This window comes from Quercus suber, unplaced genomic scaffold (genome assembly GCF_002906115.3).
Source record: "Quercus suber isolate HL8 unplaced genomic scaffold, Cork oak 2.0 scaffold_6, whole genome shotgun sequence".
In the NCBI taxonomy this organism is placed as follows: domain Eukaryota; kingdom Viridiplantae; phylum Streptophyta; class Magnoliopsida; order Fagales; family Fagaceae; genus Quercus; species Quercus suber.
In genome coordinates, this window is record NW_027069472.1 from 1,374,205 (window position 1) to 1,390,673 (window position 16,469).

The 16,469-nt window shown below is 35.0% G+C and overlaps 1 protein-coding gene across 1 annotated transcript; it reads right to left on the bottom strand.

Moving 5' to 3' along the window:
- Nucleotides 1-10,358: 10,358 nt before the first annotated feature.
- On the bottom strand, nt 10,359-11,752 carry LOC112033303 (tubulin-folding cofactor C). Its single transcript, XM_024066088.2, has one exon. It carries the CDS (start codon nt 11,660-11,662, stop codon nt 10,574-10,576), a length of 1,089 nt encoding a protein of 362 aa, XP_023921856.1. The 5' UTR covers nt 11,663-11,752; the 3' UTR covers nt 10,359-10,573.
- Nucleotides 11,753-16,469: the final 4,717 nt, after the last annotated feature.

Below are 16,469 nucleotides of genomic sequence, written 5' to 3' on the forward strand. Positions count from 1 at the left end.
ACTACAGATAGGCTGGAAAGCAGAAAGTCTTTACAGGATTCCATGCTCTGACTTTTGATAGGTTGGATATATCCTAGAGATCTGATCCTGCCAAATCCAACTTTGACAATGCTGAAAGAGTTATTTTAACAGTTTGATCAAATCTAGATCTCAGTCAAACATCTAGGAAGAAGAATGAAGAGAAAATTGAGAGAAGAGACTGAATTTCCACTGTCTGCCTAAATTGTAAGGAAATGGGAAGAAACTTTTGACATCTGAAAATGTGAACCATTTGTTTGAAATTACTAACCTGCTCTTCATTTTTTCTTTGCAAAGCTAAAAAAATTTAAAAGAGTCAAATTATTTTGATAAAGGCATTAAGGTTAAATCATTTATTTTCCTCTCTTTTTCTTGTGCAAACCAAACATGTAGAAAAATACTATTTTCTTCTAGAAACATTTTCTTTTTCTCTTTTACCCCTTATTCCTCCCTTTCTATTTTTCTTCTCTTCTTGCCTTCCCATGTGCAAAACAAACATAGTGTAAATTATAAGGACAATGATCAAACCTTAGAATCTTTGATTTCGTTTTCCACATTCATTTATTTAACCATAAATTAAGTGCAAAATTCCTTCATTTTCAAACATGTTGTTATTTAATTGGAATTGTTAATACAAACTGCCTAGATTCCCACCTAAAAAGGCAACAATATAGTCAAGACAGAGTCGTCCGAATCTACATATCTACATCTGCATATATATAATAATAGGTGAAGCTGAGAGAAACTCAAATTAAAATTTCAAATTAGAGTTCTAATTTTGTGCCATGTGTCTTAAATTATTTATTCTTAAAGAGTTTTATTTCTTAATTTTAAAATCAAATATGGGACCACATCATAAATATTCATTCAAGAAAGTTATTAAGTACAAAAACCAAAGAGTCTAAAATAAATGAATCATTAAAAAAAAAAAAAAAGTGCTTCACAATAATTTTTTTAAAAAAAACATAGACAATTTACATTTTATACTTAATAATATCCTCACAAATTTTTTAAAAAGTTAACAAAATATAAAAATAACTATCAATAGTATTTAAATATATATATATATATATTATATTATTCATCTTATTGTATATCTTTAAGTGTATCCTTGCATATACATGAGGTTACAAGCTAATAATTATAAAGTGATTATAATAGATATGTTTTTCTAGCCTAACTATCAAAACGTAGTGTAATAGCTAAGTGGAAGAAATACTTACTCAAGGGAAATGATATTTCCACACTCGGTTTCTCTAGTACCATCCTTTTTAACACAACAGACATCAAGACCCATAACATAAGAGAGGGTGTGGAAGCAACCATTCTTAGTGTGGAAATAGGCTAGGCCACCCAATACTTAAATCCTGTGATAACCAAAAAGCAGATATCTGTTGACTGATTATGAATTCATAATCTGATAGTTGAAACTGGAAAGTCTTCCACATGGTACACATGAAAATATGAAATCGAAGGATCAGTGATCCTTTAGTTTAACGTATCCAAGACACAAATATACTTCCATATGTTCTGATGACCTCTCTTAACCAATAAAGTCCGCCTTGTATCTTAGATTCCTCAATTATATTCAATCATGTGGTTGCATTGACCAATGAACTTATGAATTTAGTTTTCCAAATCAATTAGGTTTCAACTACATGGTTGAATTCAATTGGGGAGTCCAAGGTATAACACTTAAAGATTGTACCTAAGTTTTACCCATCCATCTTGCAGTATTTACTGTTGAGTGTGGCAAGTGGCAACCTTATCAAAGCCCCTTTCGCAGTTGGAGCAGAGACTGGTGTGGCAAGTGCAATATTTACTTGCTTTGGATGATACAGGTTGCAATGAAAGAATTGGATTCACCATATATATATATATATATATAAAAGAGAATTTTGCACTCATTTACTCTTTCAAAATTCTAGCATTTAAAGGTGAGTTTTCCAAATCAGATGGAGGAGATTGGTTAGAATTATGGTTGCATTCTAAAGCTGTCCAAGGAACGCCAACATCTAGCAAGCATCAAAAGAAACAAATGAACTCCCATGATTTCAAAGTCAAAGCATCCTAACCATCATAAAGAGAAGAATCTGTCCTAGCATTAGTGTATTCTATGGAGACTCATTTGACAGCTCTACAGGGATTGACTCTAGCTTTGCTGAGCCCTTGGTCTTCTTTGATTTAGCATGGATACCAAGCAAAATAATGTAATCAAGATGAAGACTCCAAATAAAGGTAATTATGTAAAATCAACTACCAAATTGAAAATCATAAAATTCCAATAAATTGGAATAAATTTCATATCTTCTAAAACAGCCTTGTGTGTGTGTGTGATGTGCGCGCGTCAGAGAGAGAGAGAGAGAGAGAGAGAGCAAAACCCTTCGAAACTTATGTTAATCCATTTTTTCACAATATGTGAATGAGAACATGTAGAAAATTCAAACTTAAAGACCATTATAAACTATAAAAAAAATTACCATACTTAAAGAATAACTAACAAAGCAAAAAAGAAGTCAAATAAAAAACTTTCGCCATTGAATCCGTTATCAAGGAATAAAACCAATTAATATCATGTTAATAACTTGAGTTGGAAAGCCACAAGCAACTCAACAAACAAAATAAGGTGTGTGCATCACATATAGAAGGTTCCTAAGGAATAAACTAAAAATGGACTCATGTAAATTAGGTCCATTAGGAGTACAAATCCACCACCGACCTAGTAGGTGGAATGGTAATTGGTAGCTCGCCGCATGTAAGGTGAGTGGAGGTTTAGGGAGAAAATGTTCAAGCTATAAGATCAGCAGCAAAAAATATTTTTAACCATCTCAAAAAAAAAAAAAAAAAAAAAAAAAAAAAAGAAGAAGAAGAAGTATAAATCATAGAGAACAAATAAAAGCTCCTCATAAATCGTCTGAAACTGCACTAATATGAAACCAGATTCAATAAGAATGGTTGCTCAAATTAAATTTTCATTCATTTAGAATACTATAACCATAAATTGAAATGTATCAAAAGACTTCAGCTGACCTTAGATGTTCATTAATACTAAACCTTAGGGTGATGGTTGTCCAAACTTCACATCTCTTTCTTCTTAAGGAGGAAAGGGTTGGAAATTTCTATAAAAGTCAACCTTAGATATTCTTATATTCTAAAAAAATTACTTTCAACTGGTTTTCAAGAGATTCGGCTAGTTAATTTTTCTTTGCAAAAAAAGAAAAAGTCAAATTGTTTTTGATAGGTTAAATCACTTATTTTCCTTTCTTTTTCTTTTGCAAACCAAACATGTAGAAAATAAATTCTTCTAGAAACATTTTCTTTTATCTCTTCCCCCTTATTCCTCCCTTTATATTTTTCTTCTCTACTTCCCTACCCATGCGCAAACAAACATAGTGAAATTTGAAAAGACAGCGATCAAACCTTGGGATCTTTGAATTTGTATTCCACATACATTTATTTAACCATAAAATAAGTGCAAAATTCCTTCATTTTCAAACATGCAGTTCTTTAATTGGAACTGTTAATACAAACTGGCTAGATTCCCTCCTACAAAGCTAACTATAGTCAAGAGTAAGACAGTCATCCGAATGATTATAATAGATATGTTTTTCTAGCCTAGCTAGCACCAGAAAGTAGTGGAATAGCCAAGTGGAAGAAACCCTTACTCAAGGGAAATGATATTTCCACACTCAGTTTCTCTGGCACTATCCTTTTGACACAACAAACATCAGGACCCATAACATAAGAGAGGGTGTGGATGCAACCATTCTTAGAGCATCTGCATTAGTTGATGCAAAAAAATCTGTCCATTTTGCCAAAAAAAAAAAAAACTTGTTTTTTTCTATTTTGCACACCTATTTTTACAAAACTCCCACATCAGTTTCTCTATCATACACATTTATTCAATAAAATATTCATTTTTTCCCACTGTCATCTCTCTCACAAACCCAACACAACCCACACAGCCACCATCATCCAACCACCCAACCACCATCATCAAGCCACACAACAACCCAGCCACCATCCCATTCAACCAAGCTACTATCAATGAAATTCACATACCCATTCAACCGAGCCACCATCAACCAGCCTCCAAAAACCCAAATCCAAAGATCCATCATCAACCTACCCAATCACCATCATCAAGCCACACAACAAAAATCCAAAGATCCAATCACCATCATCAACCTACCCAAATCCAAAGATCCAAAAACCCATTTATCAAAATCCCAAAACCCACTAGAACTAAAGGAAAACCATCGGCGATGAAGGTCAGAGAGAGTGAGGGACGGCGATGACCCAACACGCAGATTAGAGTGAACGGCAAAGCTAACGATGAAGCTTGAATTAGAGACTGAGAAACAAAGAGAGAGTTCAGAGAGAGTGTTCAGAAAGAGTGAGAGAGTGAATAGAATGGGAGAGAAAAAAATATATATTAAATGCAAATGCTATAGTAACCGTGCATATATACACCATACTATAGCAATTGTGTATTTATGCACAATTTTACGCCTACTAATGTGGGTGTTTTTTTGGTCAAAATGTGTAAAATGAAGGGTTTTTTGCATTTTGCAAGATTTTGCATCCATTGATGTGGATGCTCTTAGTGTGAAAATAGGGCCAGGCCACCCAATATTTAAATCTGTGATAACCAAAATGCAGATATCTGTTGACTGATTATGAGTTAATAATCTAATAATTGAAAACGTTAAGTTCACTACATGGTTCACAAAAACATAAGAAATCGAAGGATCAGTGATCCTTCTATTTGACGTATTCAGGACACAAGGATACTTCCAACTGTTATTAGAGATTCTGCTGCTCTCTTAACCAATAAAATCCTCCTTCAGGTAAAACTTAGTTATAATTCCTTTAGGTCTTGTATCTTATATTCCTCAATTAAATTCAATTATGTGGTTGAATTGACCAATGAACTTTTGAATTTAAGTTTCTAACTCAATTAGGTTTCAACTATATGGTTGAATTCAATTGGAGAGTCCAAGGTATAGCACCTGAGAATTGTACCTAAGTTTTACCCATCCATCTTGTAGTATTTACTATTGTGTGCGGCAAGTGGCAACCTTATCAAAGCCCCTTTTGCAATTGGAGCAGAGACTGGTGTACTTAGAGCCCACACCCAATATTTACTTGCTTTCGATGATACAGGTTGCAGTGAAAGAATTGGATTCAACACATATATAAGAGAATTTTGCACTCATTTAATCTTTCAAAATTCTAGCATTTAAAGGTAAGTTTTCCAAATCAGATGGAGGAGATTGGTTAGAATTATGGTTGCATTCTATATCTATCCAAGGAACGCCAACATCTAGCAAGCATCAAAAGAAACAACTGAACTCCCATGATTTCAAAGTCAAAGCATCCTAACCATCATAAAGAGAAGAATCTGCCCTAGCATTAGTGTATTCTATGGAGACTCATTTGACAGCTCTACAGGGATTGACTCTAGCTTTGCTGAGCCCTTGGTCTTCTTTGATTTAGCATGGATACCAAGCAAAACAATGTAATCAAGATGAAGACTCCAAATACAGGTAATTATGTAAAATCAACTACCAAATTGAAAATCATAAAATTCCAATAAATTGGAATAAATTTCATATTGTCTAAAACAGCCTTGTGTGTGTGTGACAGAGAGAGAGAGAGAAACCCTTCAAAACTTATGTTAATCCATTTTTTTCACAATATGTGAATGAGAACATGTAGAAAATTCAAACTTAAAGACCATTATAAACTATAAAGAAAAATTATCATTCTTAAAGAATAACTGACAAAGCAAAAACGAAGTCAAAATAAAAAACTTTTGCCATTGAATTCTTTATCAAGGAACAAATAATTAATTAATATCATGTTAATAACTTGAGTTGGAAATCCACAAGCAACTCAACAAACAAAATAAGGGTAGTGTGCATGACATAAAGAAGGTTCCTAAGGAATCAACTAAAAATGAACTCATGTAAATTAGGTCCATTAGGAGTATGAATCCACCACCAACCTTGTAGGTGGAATGGTAATTGGTAGCTCCCCATGTGTAAGGTGAGTGGAGGTTTGGGGGGAAAGGTTCAAGCTGCAGGATCAACAGCAAAAAAATATTTCTAACCATCTCAAAAAATAAATAAATAAAAGACGTATAAATCATAGAGAACAAATAAAAGCTCCTCATAAATCATCTGAAACTGCACTAATATGAAACCAGATTCAATAAGAATGGTTGCTCAAATTAAATTTTCATTCATTTAGAATACTATAACCATAAATTGAAATATATCAAAAGACTTCAGCTGACCTTAGATGTTCATTAATACTAAACCTTAGAGAGATGGTTGTCCAAACTTCACATCTCTTTCTTCTTAACAGGGGGAAGGTTTGGAAATTCCTATAAAAGTCAACCTTAGCTATTCTAATATTCTAAAAAATTACTTTCAACTGGTTTTCAAGAGATTCAGCTAGTTAATTTTTCTTTGCAAAAAAATAAATAAATAAATAAAAGTCAAATTCTTTTTGATAGGTTAAATCATTTATTTTCCTTTCTTTTTCTTGTGCAAACCAAACATGTAGAAAATAAATTCTTCTAGAAACATTTTCTTTTCTCTCTCTCCCCTTATTCCTCTCTTTTCTATTTTTCTTCACTTCTTCCCTACCCATGTGCAAACAAACACAGTGAAAATTGAAAAGACAGGGATCAAACCTTGGGATCTTTGATTTTGTATTCCACATACATTTATTTAACCATAAAATAAGTGCAAAATTCCTTCATTTTCAAACATGTAGTTCTTTAATTGGAACTCTTAATACAAACTGGTTAGATTCCCTCCTACAAAGCCAAAAATATAGTCAAGACAGATTATAATAGATATGTTTTTCTAGCCTAGCTAGCACCAGAAAGTAGTGGAATAGCCGAGTGGAAGAAATACTTACTCAAGGGAAATGATATTTCCACACTCGGTTTCTCTGGCACTATCCTTTTAACAAAACAGACATCAGGACCCATGACATAAGAGAGGGTGTGGATGCAACCATTCTTAGTGTGAAAATAGGGCCAGGCCACCCAATATTTAAATCCTGTGATACCAAAATGCAGATATCTGTTTACTGATTATGAGTTCATAATCTGATAGTCAAAACCGGTAAGTTTTCTCCATGGTTCACATAAAAATATGAAATCGAAGGATCAGTGATCCTTCTGTTAAATGTATTCAGGACACAAGGATATTTCCAACTGTTATTAGAGATTCTGCTGCCCCCTCTTAACCAATAAAATCCACCTTCGGGTAAAACTTAGTTATAATTCCTTCGGGTATTGTATCTTATATTCCTCAATTAAATTCTATCATGTAATTGCATTGACCAATTAACTTATAAATTTAATTTTCTAACTCAATTAGGTTTCAACTATATGGTTGAATTCAATTGGGGAGTCCAAGATATAGCACCTAAGGATTGTACCTAAGTTTTACTCATCCATCTTGCAGTATTTACTATTGTTTGTGGCAAATGGAAACCTTATCAATGCCCCTTTCGCAGTTGGAGCAGAGATGCCCACACCCAATATTTACTTGCTTTGGATGATACAGGTTGCAATGAAAGAACTGGATTCACCATATATATATATATATATATATGAGGATTTTGCAATCATTCACTCTTTCGAAATTCTAGCTTTAAAGGTAAGTTATCCAAATCGGATGGAGGAGATCAGTTAGAATTATGGTTGCCAACATCCAGAAAGCATCAAAAGAAACAAATGAACTCCCATGATTTCAAAGTCAAAGCCTCCTAACCATCATAAAGAGAAGAATATGTCCTAGCCTTAGAGTATTCTATGGAGACAGCTCTAAAGGGATTGACTCTAGCTTTGCTGAGTCCTTGGTCTTCTTCAATTTAGCAAGGATACCAACCAAAACAATGATCAAGATGTAGACTCCAAATACAGATAATTATGTAAAATCAACTTCCAAATCGAAAATCATAAAATTCCAATAAATTGGAATAGATTTCATATTTTCTAAAACAGCCTTGTGTGTGTGTGTGTGTGTGTGTGTGAGAGAGAGAGAGAGAGAGAGAGAGAGAGAGAGACCCTTTGAAACTTATGTTAATCCATTTTTTTTCACAGTATGTGAATGAGACCATGTAGAAAATTCAAACTTAAAGAACATTATAAACTATAAAGAAAAATTACCCTACACTACTTAAAGAATAACTGAGAAAGCTAAAAAGGAGTCAAATAAAAAACGTTTTCCATTGAATTCATTATCAAGGAACAAATAATCAATTAATATCATGTTAATAACTCGAGTTGGAAAACCACAAGCAACTTAGCAAACAAAATAAGGGGAGCATGCATGACATATAGAAGGTTCCTAAGGAATCAACTAAAAATGCACTCATGACATATAGAAGGTTCCTAAGGAATCAACTATGAATCCACCACCCCCTTGTAGGTGAATGGTACCTCCTCACATGTAAGGTGAGTGGTGGTTTAGGGGGGAGAGGTTCAAGCTGCAGGATCAGCAGCAACAAAATATTTCTAACCATCTCAAAAAATAAAATAAATAAAAGAAGTATAAATCATAGAGAACTAATAAAAAAAATCCTCATAAATCATTTGAAACTGCACTAATATGAAATCTGATTCAATAAGAATGGATGCTCAAGTTATAATTTCATTCATTTAGTAATTATAACCATAAATTGAAATATATCAAAAGACTTCAGCTGACTTAGATGTTCAAAAATACTCAACAAGGGAAGGGATGGATTTTCCTATAAAATTCAACCTTAGATATTCTTTATATATTCTAAAAAAAATTACTTTCAAGGGATTCAGCTAGTTAATTTTTCTCTTTCTGGAAGAGGGTTTGGGATCAGATTTTTTTCAACCTATAAAAATTTTCAATTTAAGGAGATTTAGTGCCAACAGTAGTGTACAGAAAGCATCAATTTCACCTTAAGGCAGTCCACTATCCAAGCTGGCAACTTTTATGATCCCCACCCCCCCAAAAAAAAAAAAAAAAAAAAAATCCCTTTTGATAGAAATAAGAGTATCCTAACCACAAATACAACCACCATGGTTAGACCCTCTGTATGGGTATACTATGTGCAGTTGAAAATGGGTACAAACTACAAGGATCCAACAAATCGGATCAGCATGCTATCTTATCATGTTTTGCTTAGAAGAATCCTAATGCCTTCAAACGTCTTAGTCCTTCAGAAATTTGACCAAGAGATAACCTAATAGCAGAAGCACTATGTAGTTCCTTGGCTCTCGCCTCTCAACGTGGGAAGCTGCAAATGGAAGACCTGCTTAGCCATTTGCACAACATTAGTGCAGAGATTCTATATATATATTCCTTTCTCGGCAGCAAACATCTTTATATGGCTTTAGTACATAAAATGTACTAAAAACGTATACCCCTGTGAACTTGGTGCATTTCTATATATCTAATAATATGTATTACTTATCAAAAAACATATTATATAAAATGATATAATCAATTAAGGAAGGAGGACCTTGTCACTCCTTAGAAAGAAAAAATACTGCAGTCACCAATTAAATCTGAACCAATAAGCTTTAAATATGGTATATCTCAATGGACTGCCATAGACATTAAATCTGAGAAAATGTTTCGTATTCCCTTAACTTGAGGGGAAAAAGAAACATCAATGCTATCATCCCTTTCTTATTGTAGATAGAAAACCTCCAACAGTAAGAATGTTATATATGTAGCACTGTGACATGAGGAAAACTTATTGCATTTGCATGGGTGTAACTCAGTCAAAAGTAGCACCATTTTAGTCCAAACAGACTTCAACAAAGAACCATATCTAGGGAAAATTGAACTCAAATGCAACTCTAAAATACCTTCACTAACAGCTCAACATTCAAACTTCACTCTTTAGACCAAATATGGCCTTAATCTGAAGTGAATAGACCTTTTGGAGAGCCTTAACAGAACTGTGAAAAAGGGACAGTTTTGAGCCAACGGTAAGAAAGGGGAAGCAGTGAAGATTAAGGGAAGAGACGCATCATCCTCAAAAAACCAGTAAACACTAGCCAACCCGCGTCTTTATTAGACCCGTTATCCATCAATAAAGTATTCTCATTATAAACTACGTCACATCTTCAGCTTGGATCAAGACTAAACACACCGTCAGTAAAGAACCATGCTCTCCATATTGCACACAAAATTGCTCCCAAGTAAACTTAATCAAAATGTTTACTCCTTTTCCCACAAGTCTATTAATACTACCAAAATCTATCTAAGAACTAGTAACGGGGCAAGCAAATTAATAAATAGCAAAAAAATTTCTCGCTCGCCACAATCAAATCCAATTAAAAAGCAATTATTACATAAACAAACAAGAATGAATCCTCATCAAACTAATCGGGGACCGAAAAATTGGTAACAATATATTTTGCATCAACACAAATAACAAGTATAACAAAGAACATTACCTGAAATTTGAATAGCTCCACAGGCCCCCTAAACTAAAACACGCACTTTTGAACAATCACTAATAAAAAGAAGATCAAACAAAGCTAATTTCCTTCAATTCCATCACCCGAATTCGAAATTTGTACCATCCCAACCCTCTCATTCTCCGGCAAAACCGACCAATTCGGTGACTGCACTGCACGCAACCACTTGAAATCATCTACATTGCCCCAATTCCCCGTTTCCTCGCCGAGACTCGCTTCCCTCAAGTCCTCCTCAATCCCTTCATAGCTCAAACAATACGGCGCAAACCTCACCCCAGTACTATCTTCAATTATCGGCCTACTCCTCACTCTCAAATAAAAATCGGTTCCCTTCGCATTGTGGATCCGAATTTGATGCGACGCCATTACAAACACACAATCCTCAGCTCCCTCGATCAGAATGGAGCCTGTTACAGGCCCAGCATAAACCCTACAATTCTTCAGCCTATGAACAAATAATGCTCTCACTGAACCAATCAGTCTCACTTCGCAAGAATCGAGATCCGAAACCGTGAATTCTCCAATCTCCAAGCCTTTGAAATTCTTCACCAAAGTCTCGCCGTTTTTGTTTCTCAAACCGGGCGAGACTCTCACCTGGAAACTCAATTTCTCGAGGGAAACTGAAAACGAATCGGCGTTTTCCAGCGCGGTTTGTTTTGAATCGGAGACTGATCGGTCTCGGTCTTGCTTGGAGGCTTTGTTCTTGAAAGAGAATTTCTTCTTGGGAATGAGCTCGGAGTTGAGATTCTCAAGGGTTTGTTTGAGATCGGAGATGGTTTTGAGAGAGGAACGGACTTCGTAGGAGGGCAAGAAGTAGGAGGACTCGGCGACGAGCTTTTCGAGGTCGGAAATGGAGGCGGAGATGCCGTCGAGGTGAGATCTGAGTTGAGCGGGATCGGTGAGTCGGGACTGGGCGAGTTGGGAGTCGATGGAGCGCTTGGAGTCGGAGAAGCGGGAGAGGAAAGAGGCAGTGGTGGTGGCGGTGGCGGTGGAGGAGGAGGACGAGTCGGACTCGGATTGGCGAGCGAGTGAGTTGTCGAGGCGAGTTTGGTGGCGGTTAGAGAGGCGCTCGATCATTGAGATGTGCTTCTTGTGGAGGTTTGGGTCTAGGGGTTCGTTTGAGGTTGCGAGTACTTCTTCGTTTTCCATTGTTGTGTGTGTGAGAGAAGAGAGAAGAGAGAAGAGAGATCAGTGAAGGAACGAAATAGAAGCGGGTTAAATTTCTCAGTTCAATTGTTTAAACGACGGCGTTTCTTGCGTTTTCCCTGGGAAGTGAGTAGTGACGCTGGGTTGGAAATTGATTTTACCAAATTGCACCCCTAAAAACTATTATTCACAAACTGGCCCACTTACAGATAATGAGATAAATCTATGTCTAACATTTCTGACATAATACTCAAGTCAATAAAATTATTTCTAAATCTCAAAAGTTAAAGTAGATAATTTGATATCAGATTACTGATTTACTCCCAGTTACGTGTCTTTTCTTCTTCTATTTGTTTTTATTATATTTATTTATGCATTTAATGACAATTGCATTATATTTATAATTTTATTTTAGACTATAAAAAAATTTATAGACGTAATTTTGTGCTACAACTCTTTCTACATTCCTAACATATAGGGTTGTGAATGATGTAAAAAATAATAATGAGTCCATGTGTAAGTAATGGTTAACAAATTACAATAGCACAAACCATCACGTTGTAACAAAAATTGTAACAAAAGTATGTAGTTGTAGAATAATTGTTAGACTATTACTAATAATATAGATATTGTATATAGATAGAAAAAAAAAATTTATCTCATCTTTTTTACTCAGCCCTCCAAAGATAGGTAAAGCTCTGGTTGATGGGCTCTGCGTGATGGGCTCCTCCTTTGCAATCAGCATAATTTTAATGCTGTCATGATTGAACTTGATGCCAAAGCTCTGGTTGATGCTCTTAATAACCCTTCATATACTAATACTATTGTATCCTCGCTTTTTGATGATTGTAGACTTCTTGCTGCTCAGATTCCCCAGCTAAGTATCAAGCATATCTATCGGAAAGCTAATAAGTGTACAGATCGTCTAGCTAAATTAGGTAGCTGTCAAGATGTAGATTTCATTTCCTATTCTTGTCCGCCTGTGGACTTGCTGCCTCTTGTTGTGGCTGATTGCCAGGGGTTGGTTGTAAACAGGTTTTGTCCTGATCTTTTGTTTTCTCGTTAGTCTTCTTAATGAAATTCCTTTTAATCAAAAAAAAAAAAAAAAACTAGAGAGAACTATTTCAATTATAATTTTGAGAGTTATTTCATGAAACCTCAAAGGAAGTTGATGTAACTTAATAACACTCCACATAGCAAAGAATTGAGAAAGTTCATAGCATGATAATGACATTATATTGATGGTGAAGCACCCAAAAATGGCAAAATTCATTAATTTTAGAGTTATATGATAGGTAAAGCTAAGTTCAATATCACGTCCTTTAAAAATTTAAATGACATTACACTTTGTACTCTATTAGATTCAAGAAATAAAATCTCAATTGTGAATAGACTCTCCGTTTTAAGTTAATTGAAGAGGATCATGTTCTTTTTTCTGCACTAGTTTATCAAATCCACTCAATGAGAAAGTTGCCATGAATGAGGCTTACTAGTTGAAGCTCCAAGCTAAACATTGAGCCTTTGCATCGTAATTGCCATCTTTGATTTTCTCGGGACCAAGACAAAAGGACAAACACGGTACCTCGACTGTGAGCATAGCCACTGAGTACAAACCAAGTCATAAATGATGGTTAGCCTCGTATTACAACTCTTTAAATCTCTCAAGGTTTTATCCTCTCTTTCTCTCTCCTTCATATTTTTCTTTTTCTAGATAGTAAACTTTCTATAGCCTTTTTTTGGTTGCTCATAAAATGAGGCAAAGTATATGTAGGGTTAGGATTTATGGCCCAAGCCCAAAACAATAAATTTGTAGAGCATAAGTGATAGAGCTAGGTTGACTTTGGAATTGACAACGGTTGATTATAACGTCCAAGTATAAACCAGCACAAAGATACATGTAAAAATGAAATAAGTTGAGGTCCGAAGAGACTTACAATAAATTGGATAATGATTACAGTTCTTAGGGCTACAGTAAAACCTTTCCTTTTTTCTTCTCCCGTCTCCCTCTTTTTCTCCCTCTCCCCTCTTTATCAGGAGCCCTTTTTCTTTATATAGCATCCTTCCCCATCATCCCCATCGTCCACTTGTTCTTCATCTGAGTACCTACTTGAGTGTATGTCATGCCATGTATCTTTTTTAGCTTTTGTGAGTGGCGGTAGTTGAGGTTACACTGTTCAGGGGTCTTCTCCACATAAATGCAGCCAGAAAAGTTGCTACAGTGCATTTAATACAATGATAGCAGCTTTTCCTTTAGATATTTCTTCGTTCTTATCATCTCCAGATATACTTAGAGTTTATCTTGATCATTGGGGTTGCTAGGAAGATCATTCAAACCTTCCACACGTTTGATTAATCAATACTATTCATATCCGAGGAGTAGGACCTCTTTGGACCGCTGGTGACCTCTTCGGATTGTACTCCTCCTTCGTTTCCAGGTATCCTTCTTCCAGATGGACTTTATCTCAACCTGGTTCCTTCTCTTCAGACACACAGTAATCCTCAAATAGGGCCCTAGGCCCACTATGTTAGATTGGGTTTTTCCTCCCACAGTATATATATATATATATATATATATGAAATTTTAGGGTTATTTGGTTTTAAAAAGTGGTGTATTCATTTAGGTATAGAATATATCATATCCGGGTTTGGTTATTGTTTTCTATTTAAATAAAAAGTAACTTTTCTCACTCACACACATCACACATTAAAAAAAATAATAAAAAAAAAAAATAACTTAAAGCTTGTTTGGATGAAGAGAGTTTTGAGTGATATCACTCAGTTTTCTGTTTTCATCGTCCAAATTGTGTGCGTCCCACCTGTTTTCAAAACTCAGCACTTGTTTGGATTGGTTTTGAATCACCGTTTTCATCACTCAGTTTCTTAGGAAAATGGATGTGAGTGACCAAAACTGAAAACAGGTTTCACCTGTTTTCAAAACTCAAAAACTGAGTTTCATTGGGAAGTCGATAAATTAGATAAAGTTGTGGGCCCTTTGCCAGTGCATTGTCGCATCGGAATTAGGCTTTGGGTTATTACCATTGCCTCTTCTCATTTTCATTTCCCTCTTCATCCCCAACGAGCTAACTCCATGATAAACAATCCGTGATCAAAGCACTAAACCAGGCCTGAGAAAATGTTAACTGGGTTCTACTTAATGTTTGAAATCACCATCTGGGTTTTGCTTAATTTTTGAAATTACCATATGGGTTTAGCTTAATTTGTGAAAATGCTATCTGGGTTTTGCATAATTCGAGAAAATGCTATCTGGGTTTTGCTAAATTTGTGAAATTGCCATCTGGGTTTTGCTAATTAAATTGTAAAATTGCTATGAAGTGTGAAAAAGAGAGGAGACTTACAAAGTTGTGGTCAGGGGTGGAAGGATTGGTAAAGACAACAGAGAGAGTGGCGATGAAGAGAAGAGAGAACATGGCGGAGATGAAGATCCGGAAAGAGAAGAAACTCTGAAGACTGAATCCACCGAGACAGAATCCTCCTCCGCTGTCGCTGCCTCGGCTTCCTCTGACAGGGATAGCCATTCAGATCCAACTTCCTAGATTAAATGGGTATTGTGGAAGGGAAAATGAAAGAAGATTAAAAAGAAGAAGAGGAAGAAGGGGTATTGTGGGAGGTGACTTTGCTTTTGGCTTTATGGGAAACAAAGCATTTTCTGGGGAAGTATGAAAGAGGAGGAAGAGCTGAAGAGAAAAGGGACGCAGGAGCTTACCAAAAATCTTTTGTGCAATGTTAGTCTCATGGGCTCCACCATTTTGGCAAAAATTGGAGTTCAACCCTAAGTTATGTGACTGGAGTTTTCTAACCAAACAAGAGTTTTTGACTTTTTCATTGATAGTGGATTTGAGTGATGAGTAATGAGTGATGAGTAATGGGTGATGAAAACTGAGTGATGAGTGATGAGTGACCATTTTTTAAAACCAAACAAGCCCTTAGTGTTTTCACAATATTTACGAATATGCCACTATATTCGTATTCATAGAAAACGCTGAAAAGTTGTATTCATTTTTTGTATTCAATTCTAACTTTTAAAATACTGAAAATGAAAAATAAATACAAATGCTAAAATCAAACCAGTTTTTTAGTGGTGGGATCCACTAAAAACTGAAAATGAAAATAAAAATCGGTGCTTATTTCAGTTAACCAAACAGGCCCTAAATTTGGAATTGAATTTGGAGAATTTTTTTTATATGACATTTGCTTTTCTGTCTTTTCACATGGATCAATAATTTTTATATTTGTTTACATGTTCATTTTAAAAAATATTAGCTTGTAACCTTATGTATATACATGTGATATATCTACAAATAAGCACAACTAGATAATAGATATAATGTTTGTATATATGAAAATATAAAATAGTTACATATAAAATAAAGGAAGGGGGGTTGTTCGGGGGCGTCGAGGAACCGTGCCTTGTTTGCCATAAATTAACTTGCCTAAAAAAAGTTTGTTAGCTGCTTCAAGAGACTAAAATGCATATAAGGAATTCTATATATAGTAGATTAGAAACCTCTTCATCTAATCCTTTCTCTAGGTAATACGATCTTCAAATATGCAACAATTCTCATGTGATTTAAACCAGGAAAGTTTAAACTAGATTAAATACATATATAAAATTATAAACAATTTTTTTTTTTTGGGTAGAACGAACTTCAAAGCTATTAACCAATGTTAAATATATTAACAACGCGATGTGTTATACTATGTTGTATATGCTAGAGTAGATGCGAAAGGAGAAACATAGAATAGGAACAACGAGAACACGAGGGTTACGTGGTTCAGCCTTGTTAGCCTA

Bases quoted from the DNA above. Each gene is read 5' to 3' on its own strand.
- LOC112033303 (XM_024066088.2), bottom strand. From the start codon at position 11,662: ATGGAAAACGAAGAAGTACTCGCAACCTCAAACGAACCCCTAGACCCA.